Source organism: Achroia grisella, unplaced genomic scaffold (genome assembly GCF_030625045.1).
Source record: "Achroia grisella isolate CSIRO2021 unplaced genomic scaffold, CSIRO_AGI_Agris_v1 utg504, whole genome shotgun sequence".
NCBI classification, from domain to species: Eukaryota; Metazoa; Arthropoda; class Insecta; order Lepidoptera; family Pyralidae; genus Achroia; species Achroia grisella.
The window spans coordinates 218,972-236,493 of record NW_026712899.1 but is presented as its reverse complement, the minus strand read 5'-3'; the positions used below and the strand labels follow the sequence as shown (position 1 = coordinate 236,493).

The 17,522-nt window shown below is 35.1% G+C and overlaps 1 protein-coding gene across 1 annotated transcript in view; it reads right to left on the bottom strand.

Annotated features, from left to right (window-relative positions):
* The window catches only part of LOC131846182 (ATP-binding cassette sub-family G member 1-like), a 76,701-nt gene that overhangs the window by 10,229 nt on the left and 48,950 nt on the right, over positions 1-17,522 (bottom strand). The window contains exons 3-4 of the mRNA XM_059195424.1: positions 7,752-7,869; positions 2,650-2,839 (exon numbers count right to left, since the gene is read on the bottom strand). Of these exons, the coding sequence (XP_059051407.1) occupies positions 2,650-2,839; positions 7,752-7,869 (308 nt within the window). The remainder of the gene's footprint in view (positions 1-2,649; positions 2,840-7,751; positions 7,870-17,522) is intronic.

Sequence of the window (17,522 nt, the reverse complement as noted above, 5' to 3'; positions counted from 1 at the left end):
TGATACGGCACGATGATTTCATGAAAATTATTATTGAGGGGAAAATAGAAGGAAAGAGGGGGAGGGGAAGACCAAGGAATAGCTACATCAAACAAACTGAGGACAAAATGGGAGTCGTGTCGCATCAAGAATTAAAGAGCAAGATGGAAGATCGTGGAAAGTGGCAAGAGCTTCACCGACAAGAGCGTAGCTCTTAAATTATGAATGAATGAATGAATGAATATTTTATATTATTGGTATGCTAGGGTTGACAAGCCAAAGTTTAAAAAACCAGGATAGAAAGTTCAAAAAACCATTACTATCCAGTTTAAAAACAGAACGCAGTAATAGTGTTGCAATAGTTATATTAATATGTAGTAATATTCAAGTAACTAATATTAAGTTTTTAATAAAAAGTATTTGATAAAATTATACTGTTGACAATCAGTAATTAAGAGGCGCGCGTATTTTAAAAACCCAGGACAAATAACTATTCAGGACTTCACAGGACACTTTGAAAACTAGGACATGTCCTGGGAAAATAGGACGGTTGGCAACTTTAAGGCTATATGTACGTTCTAATTGTAATCCAATATTTAGTCAATTATATGAATATGCATATGCTATATTTTTTTTTTTTATAATAATTTATTTCTCCTCACAAACATGATGGCAACAATACATGTAGTATTTTTTATGGTAAAATACTTAAATTTATTATTTTAATCGATTTGCTGTGAGGAGCTGGTGTCTGAGATAGGCATAACCTGTAATACAGATCACCAGGCCCCCAACCGAAAATATATAAGTTAAACAAATTATGATGCTTATACTACACTAAATAAATTATAATTATACAAAATATGCCGTGATACATTGAAAAATATAACAATAAATTAAGAAGAGGGTACAGACACCAATCTTATTAGTAAAGCAATCTCTTTTAAATAACCTTATCAAAGAGAGTATTGCTAAAAACAAAGTGTCATGTCAAATGAAATAAAACCATACACTTTGTTTTCCAAACAACAGGCAGTTAGTCAGAAGGTCGAGCTAGCTAAATGTGATATGTTATGATAATCGAGTTTAAATTGCAAGAATTATGCCACGGCATATGACAATTATAAGGTTACGTGGGTTATATTTGGATATGTAATCATACTAATTTACAATACGGCGCCACAATAACAAAACTTTGTTATTTACTCTATGATGTACCTACATATTACTGAAAAATATTGAACCTAGTAATTTTTCAAATAATCTTATGAATATTACAAATGTTTGTGAGCATGGATGGATGGAACGCTTGTTACTACTGAATGGATTTTAATGAAAGTTTATAATAAAATAGCTAATACATCAGAATAACACATAGGCAATAAATTTGGCTATAGAATAATGTGCTTTACAAACGGAAAGTTTTCTGTCCAGTAGCTACGTTCAAAGCAACTACGCAAAACAATTTTTTTTTATTTATTTATTTTTCCACACTTACATCTATTTTTACAGGTCTTAGCCTAATACAATAGTGCAGCAAACATTATTTTTTAAATTAATTGTAACTTATAATAAATAAAGCGATCTTCGTGAACTCATTCAGAGAACAAGAGAATAGATCTATTTGCTCCGTTATATGATTTAATGTACGCAGTGCTCTTGTGACCGGTGCTTTGCCTAGTGTGTGGCCCCGCGCGGCACAGCCAGCAGTTGTGGTCGAAATTTGTTCAAAGTGTCCAAATAAACACCAAATAACTGTTGCCTGGAGTAAATGGATTGTTAATAATTTGGAGTAACAACCCCAATGCTAGCAATGTACAATATCTGGTTGACCTCCACAGGGATCTCCCAAAAAACCATCGTGATAAATTCCTGGTAATTTGCCACGTTATGCTAATGCTTCGTGCTCATCCTAGCATGCTCTACTGGTGCAACTCCAGCGTAAACTGTTAGCTTAGGATTAGGAGGGACATTATTTTATGGAAGATAGATAGATAGATATATCGTTTATTTGTTTGTTACTAATCACACACAACATGTTAATAAGAATAGTACGACATAAGATATATAAAATTGTGTTATTATGTGTGATCTGTAGCAATACAAAAAGATCGAAGCTCAGCGTGGAACATTGTTCAGGGAACAAAACACTGATTTTCAGCTTTAACCCATTTGAGGGTACGTGAAAATAATAATTGAAATAAATATAAAATAAAAAGAGCAATATTATTGGTCTGTGCGGTGTGTGTATAATAAAAATAATGTAAATAGTTCAGAGTATAATTTGATATAATTTGAACTGAGTGGTAAGGATTAAACGAAAACAAAGAAAATATTAATAAGAGTAACATAGAAAAAAATTTATTAAAAATCTTTACGTGAGATTGCAACCGCTAGCCAAGAAATTTGATAATGGAAGGTGCACCCGCCTGTAGTAACGATTTACGCTGGCGAGCCACCAGTGAAGAATGATAAGATGACTATGAGGTCAAGTCAGGTAGCCCATCGTGACAAATTCAACAAGAGTTTATCACGATGGTTTCCAGAGAGAACCACGTAGACATGGTACATTGCTAGCAATAAGATTATCAGTCCATATTACTAACTATTCACTTCCCCCCCTAAGAATACATTAGTTTATTATCATCTATTACAAAAATGGTCACGTACCACGACAACTTTTTTTTGTTCAGTAATAGCACTACCAAGCTTCAGGTCTGCGGCGATGGACATCGCCTCCAGCACGGTGATGTAGGGCTGCAGCAAGTCCTCCTGCATTATGTACCGGGACAGTTTCCTGAACTGACGAAGATTCCGAGGTTCACCATTGGTATATATATGGCCGCTGGCTCCGTTCACTCTGAAATTATAATTGCATATGTTAAGTTCAGTAAAAATTACAGATAAAAAAAACATGCTCCCTTCTCTAACCTTTTGCTGACTGGTGTCAACTCGAGTAACTCACTCGAGTTGTGCTGAATTCCAGTAAACTCGAATTGAATGCTCCTAGTAATAACTCGAGTTGGAACGAATCAATGCCGGGTCTTAAGAGGAAATCCCTTGTTTGGGACATTTTCGAATCGCCAGTGAGTGGACGTCTAAAATGTTAAGAGTTTAAGGGTCGGCAACGCGCATGTGACACCCCTGGTGTTTCAGGCGTCCATAGGCTACGGTAACCGTTTACCATCAGATGGGCCGTATGCTTGTTTGCCACCTAAGTGGTATAAATAAAAGAAATGCTCGGATTCATTTTAAATATGTAAGAAATAATAATATGGTTCGGTATAGCTGTCAAGGCCAGCCACAGCCAACAATATTGCAATAGTCTAACTATTGCAATATTGTTGGCTGTAGCTGGCTGTAAAATAAAAAAAAACAGTATTTCCTTCCTAACTCGAATTGAACCTGAATTTCAGCTCAACTCGACTTGCATATTAAAATATTTTATACATTGTGCTTAGCTAATATTTATACTCTGGTTCTTCTGTCTTTCTGTTCGACGGCGACGGTAGTCCAGCTACTTTGCGATAGTCTCACGTTAGAATGAAATAGAATAGAAAATCCTTTATTAAAATAAACCAAATTTAAGCACTTTTGAATAATCATAACATTTTTTTTAATCTACCGCTCATTTGGAAAGCTGTCTCATCACAAGAAGAACGAGCAAGAAACTTGTGTGTTGCTCTTTTAAATAATCATTGTAAGTTTACATTTACAAGTCGAAACGTATGAATACAAACTACCAACAAGCACTAATTTATTAGGGTCAAATATAAATACACAATAAGATTAATCGTAGTGATAAGAGCACACCAGTCCCTACAAGCAGCACTCATTCACGAATATGACGGATGAGCCACCCATCACTGCGCTCGACCATATTTTAGGGAGCCCAATGACCCGGCCCACCACGCCGCCACATGTCTGGACATTTTAGTGAGCATGACTACTCATTCCACTCGACCACGTCACAGTACTAAAAATTACTATATGGTAGATTCGATTCCCTGCACGGTACAGATATTTGTATTCATGAATATGATTGTTTGCATCGGTCGGTCTGTGTGTAGCCTATGTATATATTATATTAATTTTCTAGTACTCATAACACAAGCTTTGCTAACTAGGGACTAGTTGACGGTGTGTGAATTGTCCTGAGACATGATTATTATTAAGTGTGTATAGAATGTCTGTTTGTCTAGTCCCTATAGTACAGTTTTAACACTACATGACACAAATTTAGGTATTAAATTTAAATTCAAATTCAAATTCAAAAATCATTTATTCATGTAGGACATTTTAGCCGCTTATGAACGTCAAATATTTCATATTATAATTTTTTCCCTACCGTCCAGTTCAGTATATAGGTCCAATTGTGAAGAACTGGCAAGAAACTCAATTGAATTACCTTTTTTTTATTTACAATATATATTTATATAGGTGTCTATGTCTAACACTAAATGAAAATCCCGTGCATAAACAACTATTGCCATGCACGCTCGTCATTCAAGTAATCGTTTAGTGAGTAGGCTTTGCTCAGTAAATATGATTTACCAGTTGTTTTGAATTTATTTAAGGGTAATTTCAGTTAAATAATAATAGTATTATATTCCATTAAGTAATAATAGTCGTGTCAGAATGTAATTAATTACAATGTAAGGTCCGTCACTCATTGTCTCGTTTCCTGGTAGCGACTGCGCAAATAATATCTTTATGCCTTCACAATACGTTTAATTTGAGTTTAAATAACTTAATGCACTTACGGTTTAATGATACCTAGTGTTAGTTAAATAATCCTGAAGCAGTTTATTACATCGCACAAAGATCTCATGGTGGCAATTTTATTACATTATCTCTACAATGATACCACTTTGTGACAGGTAATTATTGACTAACATAATAATTACAGAATACGCAGTTTTGCCCGCGACTTCGTCCATCATTTGTGACAAAAACTGTTTATGTGACAAAACATGTTTATGTAACAAAACATGTTTATGTGACAAAAATTACGACTGGTTAGTCCGTTAAGTTTCAAGAGGTTTTTTTTGTGAATGAATATGCAATTGGAAGTGGGAAGAGGATTGGTAGTAATGTGGACTCTTGACTCCATTACTAGCAATGTACCATATCAGGTTGACCTCCACGCGGTTCTCCCTGGAAACCATCATGATAAATTCCTGGTGAATTTGTCACGATGGGCTAACTGACCTGACCTCATGTTCATCTTATCCTCCACTGGTGCCCGCCAGCGTAAACCGTTAGCGCAGGCGGGTGCACCATTCTATTATCATATATAAAAAAATGCAATTCGAGTACAGTTACCATTTACCATCGGATGTACCGTATATATAGGAATATTTATTTGTACTTTTGTACGTTTAGTATAATAATACAGGTTATTTAAACCAATGTTATACAATAAGGGTAAAACGGCATGTGTGTACTACAGCATTACAAAATCATACTCCATGTACATAACTCAGTATGATTTTCTAGGCTATTCTATGGAGAATCATTCAAGGAGTACCGTATACTTAATTATCACGGTTTTGCTATAAAAAATGTTAATTAATAATAATAATATCTCACACTCACTCTCTCAATTCACACAGCGCCATCTAGACCCAAACTAATATAACTTAATAAATAATAAAAATAAAAAATAAAATAATAAATACAAAAAAATAGTATCTATGTATCCAAACAAAACAAATCAAAATATCTTTATTCATTTAGGTCATTAATATAAATGTTTGTGCCGTGCGAGGAATCGAACCCGCGACCATCGGTCGTAAAGCGGTGTGCTAGACCGCTGTACCATCGAGGTCGTCAATTATTATGTAAACGCTATTTATATATTTCTTTTTAAAATAAATATAGAGCAATTAAATCTTAATCAACAATCTAATGCAACAAGCAATGTAGAATATCAATTAGCACCATGTCAACCAATTATGCGTACATACCAGTTTACCTTAACCTCTAGAGGTTACGCCTGCAAACCCATTCTATAACAACCATATTTTATCGTAGCATCGAATTTGCTACGTTTTTTTTATAACACAGACAAACGAGCATACGGCTAACCTGATGGTAAGGGGGGGAATGGGATTGTTAGTAATGTGGACTAATGAACCCATTGCTAGCAATGTACCATGTCAGATCGACCTCCACGCGGTTCCCCCTGGAAACCATCGTGATACATTCCCGGTGAATTTGTCACGTTGGGCTAACTGATCTGACTTCATGTTCGTCTTATCATCCTCCACTGGTGCCCCGCCAGCGTAAACCGTTAGCGCAGGCGAGTGCTCCATTCCATTATCATCCTTTAAAAAAAAAAACCTGATGGTAAGCATCTCGTCAAGGAGTGTCCGAGGTTTGGTCCCACGAGGCTCGACCATGAGATGGCCTGTAGCATGGTTCGGGTCTCAGAACCATTCCATCTCCCATCCATCATCAAACATCAATCAACCATCGACACTTTCACATCACACATATCATACATCATTCACAACCTCAAACATTTTAATCAAACATAATCATCATCACCAACATTCCCATACCTCTATCATCAACATTCTCATACCATCATCATATCCATACCATCGTCATCCAAACCACCAACGTCTTTATTTTGCTTTTCGTTTTGTTATTTTGTTTAATCTTTTGTTATTTGTTTTGTTTTATCTCTATTGTTGTTTTGTTTTGTTCTTTTATTTCTGTTTTATATTGTTTTGATTGTCTTCGTATTTTTTTTTTATTTTTGTTGTTTTTGTTTCTTCGGTAATTTTGTCTTATGTTTTGTTATATAAATAATTGTATATATTTCTAAAAATGTATATATTTCAATAATTATATTCTAATGACACCTACTAAAATCAAAACTTGCTAAATCATAATAAACTCTGCTGAAGCAGAAAGCATTGAGTACAACAAAGATATTGTATATTTAAAAAAAAAAACCTGATGGTAAGGGAGGAAGGGGATTGTTAGTAATGTGGACTCATGACCCCGTTACTAGCAATGTACCATGTCAGGTTGACCTCCACGCGGTTTCCCCTGGAAACCATCGTGATAAATTTCTGCTAAATTTGTCACGATGGGCTAACTAACCTGACCTCATGTTCATCTTATCATCGTCCACTGGTGCCCCGCCAGCGTAAACCGTTAGCGGAGGCGGGTGCACCATACCATTATCATCCATAAAAAAAAACCTGATGGTAAGTAAGTGATTACCGCCGCCCATGAGCACCCGCAACACCAGGGGAATTGCAAGTGCGATGTCGGCCTTTTAAAAAGGTCCTTTTTTCAATATCGTATCGGTTCGGAAATACCATTGCTGGAAGGTGATTCCACAATGTGGTTGTGCGAGGCAAAAAGTTTCTAGAAAACCGCACTGTGGAAGACCGCCATTCATCCAAATGATCAGGATGGTATTTTAGTTTCTGGCGGGTGGTACGGTGGTGAAACTCAGCAGCTGGTATTAATCCGAACAGTTCCTCAGAACACTCCCCGTGATATATGCGGTAGAAAATGCACAGAGATGCAATATCTCGCCGCAGAGCCAATAGTCGACACGAGGATGAAGTCAATATTATCAGCTATTATTACGTAATTTATCAACGTCTTGGAACCTAAGGTCTGGTCCAACAGAACTCGTAAGAATGTGCATATCTAAACGCGATTCTATACCTAAAAGCAATCTCGTATAAGTAAATAAAAAAATATAGAAGTAGAGACACGGGTAGAGACTGTAAATGCTGACTTACCTGTATCCAGCGAGGATATTCAATAGAGTGCTTTTCCCAGCTCCCGAAGGCCCCAGTATGGCGGTCAGCTGACCAGACTTGAATTCCCCGTTGACTCCGCGCAATATTATTTTGGGGTCTGAAAAAATAAATATTGTATCTCAATACCATGGAAATTGTCCAAAAAATTCTAACCTACTTCTTATCAAATCAAATCAAAAATTAATTTTATGACCTCGATGGTCAAGCGTTCGGTGGTCAACTTTGCTTTGTATAAATTTTGCAGAGACTATTTTGTCAAATTGACAGCCTCGGTGGTCTAGTGGTTTAGCACACCGGTTTACTATCCGATGGTCGCGAGTTCGATTCTTCGCACGGCACAAACGTTTGTATTCATGAGTATGATTGTTTGTATCGGTCTGGGTGTTTTCTATGTATAATATGTATATATTTACGAAAAAAATATCTATGTACTTGTATCAATTATCTAGTACCCGTAACACAAGCTTTAGCTAGCTTAACTTGGGACTAGATGGCGTTGTGTGAATTGTCCTGAGATTATTATTATACAATTCTTTGTTTGTGTGTGCCTTTTAACGTGAATAAAAACTTTATCTATCTATCTATCTATTATTATTATATACTTTTTTATGACGACTTCTTTAATCTACCCGTGATCATGGCGGTTGAAACACTCCCGAAATGTTGGGAACTCAACAGAAATAAATTAAACGTGATATGATCCTGTGATATTTCCTAATTGTATGTACAAAAAAATTAATGTATGTAAGGTACTAAGGTCTTACGGAGATGCATTCTAATCTACCGACAATTTGGAATGTAGATCGTAGCCTAGAAGTACTGCCAAGGAACTCTGCTCTTACTCTATCAGAATGTAGTTTAATGTTCCAGATTATAACATAACTGATGAACATTAAAAATTAATAATAACTGTTTATTACGCACAAAAATATTTACTTAACTGAAGCCGGACAAAGAAATTTGGTCCAAAGTTTTAGATTACAAAAACTATCCTGATTTGACATAGATTGTTTTTTCACAGCTCCACCGAACGATAGGTGAGTGCAAATGGCACTCCAAACCTGCGGAAGGACTTAAGGAGCTCCTGCTGAGGGTACAACTTTAGTCTGAGGACATCACTAGAGGTTTAAACTTCGGCTTGGGCCGTCGTAATTTCAATCTCCGTTTGAATTATAGGGTACACCCATAGGGGTTTTTTCAAACGGAAACGTCAATTCAAACGGAGATTGTATTAAGATAGTGTAGTATAGAGGAATTTTTATTTTAAGTAAAATAGAGTATGGATTGATGCACCCTCCTGCGATAACAGTTTACGCTGGCGGGGCACCAGTGGAGGATGATAAGATGAACATGAGGTCAGGTCAGTTAGCACATCGTGGCAAATTCGCCAGGAATTTATCACGACGGTTTACAGGGAGATCCTCGTGCAGGTCAACCTGACTGTGCAATGCTAGCAATGAGATCATCAGTCCACATTACTTACAAACCCTTCCCCCTGCAGCCCACAAGTGTAATGGAGGGGCCAGTCATCATTATACATATATACATATTCAACCATATTATAAAGAGCATAAGGACTAAGTATTTCCGCATCTCCATTGACCTTATATGTTACTGCTATTATATCCGCATTTCCGAACATCTACATATATGTATATGTATAGGAAGGTAACAACAAGGTATCAGAACTTGTCTCTCTAATGCGTGCTCCCAGCGTCTGCTAACTTTGTTTGGTGACGTGACCCGTCAGGGACCAGATAATTTGGAAAAATGTATAATCCACGTGGACGAAAGAAGGGGCAAAGGCAGGACACCTGCGCAATGGACTGATTCAAATTCAAATTTAAAATATCTTTATTCATGTACGTCTATTTTCAGACTCTTATGATATGACAAATGGTAGATTAGTTTTGAATGATTACGAGAGAAGAACTGACAAGAAACTCAGCTCGTATTCTTTTCAAATAAATGTTGTACATGTTTACAATAATACAGATTCATTGCTAAATTCAAATTTGGGAGAATAGAATGACCACCAGCATATGCTATTTCAAAAGCAAAAAGTTTAATCAGTGTTCGCAACCTGAACAGACCAGTCCCCACAAGCAGCACCCGTTCACGTGTATGACGGATGAGCCAGCCATTATTGCACTCAACCATATTGACCTGGCCCACCACGCCGCCACAAGTTTGAACTGTATAGCGAGCATGACTGTTTCAAGTTACTCCACTACGTCATTTATATTATTTACAGCATAGGCTGTAACAATCACAGTTTTCATCCATTACAATATATCAAGCGAAATATGCAGTCGGATATCCTCTCGACACTAGCTAGGGATGCCTGGAGAATATTGGTTGAAACATTCCTGGTGGTCATGGCCCTCAGCTTTGAGGAATCGACAAAGATGATGTAGAAAGGTCACAGCATTTCAACATCTGCGAGTAAATCTTTCGACAGAAACATTATTGTGTTGAGAAATATTTGTTACAAAGTAACTACCTATATATAATATTTCGTATCAATCACAGTGTCGACATATTTGAGTACCCGCACGCCTAATAAAGTTTCGTGGTTTTATGATCCCTCGGTTGCGGTAAAGCCTGCCATCGACCACTCTTTCGAACGGATGTTATCTGGATGAATAATCATAGAGTATACAGTTCCGATTTAGACGATTCTTTTTCAAATACAAATTCAAAAATCATCTATATATGTATAACTCAAAGGTGACTGACAATGATCTATCAACTCACAGCGCAAACCACTGGACGGATCGGGCTGAAATTTGGCATGCAGGTAGATGTTATGACGTAGGCATCCGCTAAGGAAGGATTTTGATTAATTCTACCTCCAAGGGGATAAAATAGGGGATGAAAGTTTGTATGAAACTTTGTCAATTTTAAACCGATCGGGCTGAGACTTTGCATGCATAAAGCTACTATGACGTAGGCATCCCCTAAGAAAGGATTTTCATAAATTCCACCCCCAAGGGGATAAATTAACACGAGCGAAGCCGCGGGGAAAAGGTAGTTTATTCATATAGGATATTTTAGCCGTTTATGAACGTATATTTTTTTATATTATATTTCTTTCCCCACCGTCCAGTTCAATAGATCCAATTGAGAATAAAATTTTCTTTGTTAACAATAAAATATATTGTTTGACGGCCTCGATGGTCTAGCGGTTAAGCACACAGCTTTAGGCGCGGGTTGAGTTCCTTGCACGGTGCAAAGATTTTGTATTCATGAGTACGACTGTTTGTATCGGTTTAGGTGTTTTTATTATTAGAAAATAGTATTTACAAAAAAAAAATGGTATCTAAGTATTTATGTGAATTTAACTTTATTTTTCTAAAATAAAAGTAGCCTAAGTTACTCCTTCTTACAACAGCTACCTGCCATAAAAGTCCCGTCAAAATCAGTCCAGCCATTTCAGAGATTAGCCGGAATCAATCAAACCGACAGATAAGACGGACAAATTGTAAAAAATGTTATTCTGGTGTATGTACCGAATTTATATTCATATGCATGTAGTAAAAAACGGTTTTTTCAATATTACAAACAGACACTCCAATTTTATTTATATGTATATACCTCTGAAGGAGTGAACATCATTACACCGAACGAGAGTTCCTCCAGGATCGATATCCCTCCTTGAAATTTGGAAATAAATTTATACTCTTAAATATAAAACTCAGAGGTTCATATTGTCAAAAGTCATCTGACCTCAGTCTCACTATTTCAGCGCCAAGCAGCTTGCTATGTAAGCTATGTTTCAGTAGTACGTTGCAAATTGGACAGTATATGATAAGAGGCACCAGCTTAGTCCGTGGAGTCCTAAGAGCAAAGAGCAACACGCAACTTTCTTGCTCTTTCTTCTTGTCATGAGACTGCTTTCCGAACGAACGGTAGATTAAAAAAAATGTAATAACTATTCAAAAGTGCTTCAATCTTACATTGAAAAGAGGGCCATTCGCTCCATTTATAGCATGGGTTCCAGGGAGTCTTTGCGAGAGTGCTTTAAGGAATCAAATATCCTCACTGTTGCTTCTCAATATATTTATGAAAATATCATGTATGCCAGGAAGAATACAGACAGTTTCAAAAGAGTTAGTGATTGCACTAATAAAAGCTTACGTAACAATAACAAACTGATTTTACCTAAATGTCGTTTGGCTAAAGTTAGTAATTCGTTTTATGGCAATTGCGTAAGGTTTTACAATAAAATACCAGAGTCTGTTATAAATCTGCCAGAAAAAAGATTTAAATGTCAAATAAAACACTTCCTTTGCAAAAAAGCTTACTATAAAATTGAAGAATTCGTTAACGATAATAATGTTTTTGTAGAAAAATTTTTAAATACATAGCACTGACAATATTATCTGATTACACTAATAATGAGTGCGTAGCGATTTCTATGTTGATTGTCGCATGCCTCTTACTTGTTACACTGTAATTATTTATATAAAAAAAAAAAAACATCTATTAAAAAGAGCAACACACAAGTTTCTTGCTCATTCTTCTTGTGATGAATCTGCATTCCGAATGAGTGGTAGAATCAAAATATGACTATTCAAAAGTGCTTGTAATGAGTTTATTTGAATAAAGATTATTTCTATTTCTATTGAAGCACTTTTGATTTTATTTTTATGAGGAAAATAAACTTGGAGAATACTCGAAGAAATTCTTTAACTATTTGAAAGCTTTTTTCTAGAGTGAATCAATGTTAGAATAGGACAACTTCTGTCAGTTATAATTGTGAATTTTTTATCACAATCTTACATTGAAGCACTTTTGATTTTATTTTTATGAGGAAAATAAACTTGGAGAATACTCGAAGAAATTCTTTAACTATTTGAAAGCTGTTTTTCTAGAGTGAATCAATGTTAGAATAGGACAACTTCTGTCAGTTATAATTGTGAATTTTTTATTACAATCTCACATTGAAGCACTTTTGACTAGTCATCATATTTATTTGAATAAATTATTTATATATAATAAATGATACGTATGAGTTGTATCACGGATGTAACATGATAACGTGATATCTGTAGTGCTGTTCATGTATATAGACATATTACCACCATAAAAGTATATGTTTTCAGTTTGTTTTTCTAATTCCATTAAAAAAATACAACGAAATTTAAAATTCGATTTCTACTCAAAATCCGTCTTAGAGAATGTTTAAGTCAATTCATATAGTCAATCATAACTTAGGAATTGGTATAGAGAGGTAGGTTTTGTCCAATAGAAAATAATCATCACAATTGGACATCTCTATCTCTACGTTTGATATGGTCGAGGCTGACGTATGTATATTGGCATCATCAGTGCCTGACTTACATGGCAATGCAATATTCATACATTGATGCGAAATTTAATCCATACAATCATAAACATAACTAGGTGTTGGTAATAAATATTATAATATATCATTACATAGTATAAAACAAACTCGCTGTCGCGGTCTGTCCCTATGTATGCTTAAATCTTTAAAACTACGCAACGGATTTTGAAGCGGTTTTTTTAATAGATAGAGTGATGCAAGAGGTTTATATATATAATAGATGTACACCCGTGCGAAGCCGGGGCGAATAGCTAGTTATGTATAAGATTTGCAACACGAAAAGTACAAGTACATTAGTATTTTTAAGTACTATCAGTTGTAAAAAGAATCGTCAAAACCCTTATCACAAAAGCAATAAAAATATATATTATTTATAATGTTATGACAGCCTCGGTGGTCTAGTGGTTTAGCACAACGCTTTACTATCCGATGGTCACGGGTTCGATTCCTCGCACGGTACAAACATTTGTATTGATGAGTAGGATTGTTTGTATCGTATGTATTTATGAAAAAAAAATTATCTACGTACTTGTATCAGTTATCTGGAACCCGTAATACAAGCTTTAGATTGCTTAACTTCGGACTAGATGGCGCTGTGTGAATTGTCCTGAGATTATTATTATTATTTTGGATGAGATGGAGGTAGGGGAATACTACCTCCATCTCATCCAAAAAATAGTATTGCTTATGCAGTCTCCTCAGTCACAATATTTAACTGTATCTCTACAATCGTATAAAAATAAACATAATCTAAATATATATAACTCAAAGGTGACTGACATAGTGATCTATCAACGCACAGCCCAAACCACTGGACGGATCGGGCTGAAATTTGGCATGCAAGTAGATGTTATGACGTTGGCATCTGCTAAGAAAGGATTTTGATTAATTCCACCCCCAAAGGGATAAAATAGGGGATGAAAGTTTGTATGAAACTTTGTCAATTTTAAACCGATCGGGCTGAGACTTTGCATGCATAAATCTACTATGACGTAGGCATCCTCTAAGAAAGGATTTTGGTAAATTCCACCCCTAAGGGGCGAGCGAAGCCGCGGGCAAAAGCTAGTTTATTATATTTTTCGTCAGCAAAACCTGATAGGTGTCTGATAACAGCGCTTGTAACAATGGAATCATTGCAGTTGCAATATCCCACGGAAATTGCACTCTGTACGTTTTGCAACGAACAGCACTTTGTAATACAATGCGCATAAAATTATATTTCCAAATATTATCCAGTTCAAAAGAAACTGTGAGTTCTTCCGGAGTTTTAAGTATAAGTCTTTTTTATGAGCGTGATATTCAAGAGTATGAAGTTTCAAATAACTCGGAGTTACAGTTAAAATAATTGATAATTGAGAAGCTCAGTCGGTGTACAGAATCTGGATACTATAAAATTTATGTAATATTAAAGTAAAGGAACGTGCTGACATTGTTAGACTTTCTATTGAGTGTTGTACAGAAATCTCATGTATAGAACTAGATAATTATATACTTATATGTGTTTATAGGCCTCCTAATAGTGATTATAATGTATTTGAAGAGGTGATGGAGGATATATTAAAAAAAGTATTTAATAGCAGTAAAAAAATCATTGTGTGTGGTGATTTTAACGTTGATATTCTTTGTGATACACCCACATGTACAAAAATTATTAGTTTATTTCAGTCTTTTAATTTGAGTAATGTCTTTCAGGAACCCACTCGTGTAACCGCTACGACTGCTACTTGTCTTGACAATGTTTTTTGTAACTGTGAGTATATTGAGATATTAATAATAAATAAACTTCCTTCGGATCACTGTGGTCAAGTTGTTAAGTTTAGTAATCAGACTAAAAAAAATACCAATAATAAAAGATCAAAAAGACAAATAAATGCTTACAATATTAATAAATACAAAAGCACGGTTAAATATAAATTAGACTTAGAGTTACAATCTGTCAGTCTTAATAATCCTGATATTCTTTACACCAAGTTAATTAGTCTTTTGTCAAAAGAATACCAGAATATTTTCAAGAAAAGAGAATATTGTGTTAAATCTAGATTTACAGAATGGGCAACAGTAGGAATACTTAAAAGTAGAAACATTTTATTTGATTTATATGATCAAAAAAAATATAGATTTGATGACAAATTTACAACTTATGTGAGAAATTACTCTAAAATTTTCAAACAAGTTTGTATTGCAGATAAATCTAATTTTATAAATAAACAAATTAATCAGTCCTCTGACAAAATTAAGACCATCTGGGGAATTATAAACAAAGAAACTGGACGGTCTGAAAAAGCCTGCAATCAATTCTCATTAAATTATGACAATAAGTTAATAACAGCAACAAAAGATATAGTTCATATTTTTCAAGATTTTTTTGCTAATATTCCGATTGATATTACATCTTCTCTAGACTCATCTCCAATTCGAGCAAAAACATTACTGGAGGCTAATGTCAGCCCTTGCTCTTTAACATTTAAATTTTCACATGTCAGCCCTTTTCATGTCATAAAAATATTCAAACAGTTAAATTTAAAAAATACGGAAGATCTCTGGGACATGTCAGTTAAAGTAGTTAGTACATTCATAGATATTGTTGCTCCTTATCTAGCTACTATTTTCAATAAATGTGTTGATAATGGCGTGTTTCCTCAATTAATGAAATTTAGCAAATTAATTCCTCTTTAAATCTGGAGATAGATTTGAGCTAGGCAACTATAGACCAATTTCTATTTTGCCAGTTCTAAGTAAAGTATTTGAAAAGATTATGTTTAACCAAATGTTAAAATACTTCAGGGATAACGGACTGCTTCACAGTCAGCAATATGGTTTCACTGCCGGCAAGTCTACTACTGATGCAGGTGTAGCGCTTATTACACATATATTCGAATCATGGGAAAACTCACAGGATGCTCTCGGCGTTTTTTGTGACTTGTCGAAGGCTTTTGATTGCGTAGATCATGAAACACTTTTGTACAAGCTCAAATATTATGGTATTAGAGATAATGACCTAAGTCTAATGAAAACTTATCTAGAGGATAGGGTGCAAACTGTAGATATTGATGGTGTAAAGTCTAAGGGAACTAATATAAAAATGGGCGTTCCTCAAGGTTCAATATTAGGCCCATTTCTCTTTTTAATTTATATAAATGACCTTCCCTACATGGTAGAGAAAGTTGCAGATATAGTGTTATTTGCGGATGATACTTCGTTAGTGTTTAAAATTGGTCGCCAATGTAATCAATTAGACGATGTAAATTATGCTATCTCTGCTATACTAAATTGGTTCACATGTAATAATCTATTATTGAACTCCAACAAAACTAAGTGCATTAAATTCACGCTGCCTAATGTAAAACAAGTAAATACGCAGCTATTGCTTAATGATGAAATAGTAAATTTTGTTAATGATACAGTTTTTTTAGGAATAACAGTGGACTCGAAGTTACAATGGGGGCCCCATATTTCAAAATTAGCCAGTAGACTTAGTTCTGCTGCTTATGCAATTAGAAGGATAAGGCAATTAACAGACGTGGCGACGGCAAAACTTGTGTATTTTAGTTATTTCCATAGCATTATGTCATATGGCATACTGCTATGGGGTAAAGCTGCCGATATAAATACTATATTTATTTTACAAAAGAGAGCCATACGTTCTATTTATGGTATGGGTTCTAGAGAGTCATTACGTCAATGCTTTAAACAATCAAATATCCTCACCGTTGCCTCACAGTACATTTATGAAAATATTATGTATACAAGGAAAAACTTAGATAGTTTCAAGAAACTTAAAGACTGTACAAGTAGAAACTTACGCAATAAAAATAAGCTAATTTTACCTAAATGCCGTCTACACAAAGTTAGTAATTCATTTTATGGTAATTGTGTAAGATTCTATAATAAACTGCCAGAGTCTACGCTAAATCTTACAGAGAGGCAATTCAAATCTTATATTAAACAAATGTTATGTAAAAAAGCCTATTATAAGATAGATGAATTTATAGATGATAGCAATATATAGCAAGAATAAGTTTATTTGCGGACAACGTTATAATTTTAATTTTCATACTGCTTTCTTGATATATGATAGCGTAGCGGCTTTTGTATTGATTGCCGCATGCATCCTTATGTAAAGTGCGAATACTGTAACTACCATATAGTAATTTTTGTAGCTGTGACGTGGTCGTGTGGAATGAGTAGTCATGCTCACTAAAATGTCCAGACATGTGGCGGCGTGGTGGGCCGGGTCAATGGGCTCCCTAAAATATGGTCGAGCGCAGTGATGGCTGGCTCATCCGTCATACTCGTGAACGAGTGCTGCTTGTAGGGACTGGTCTGCTCTTATCACTACGACTGATTTAATCTTATTGCATGATTATATTTGACCCAAAAAATTAGTGCTTGTTGGTAGT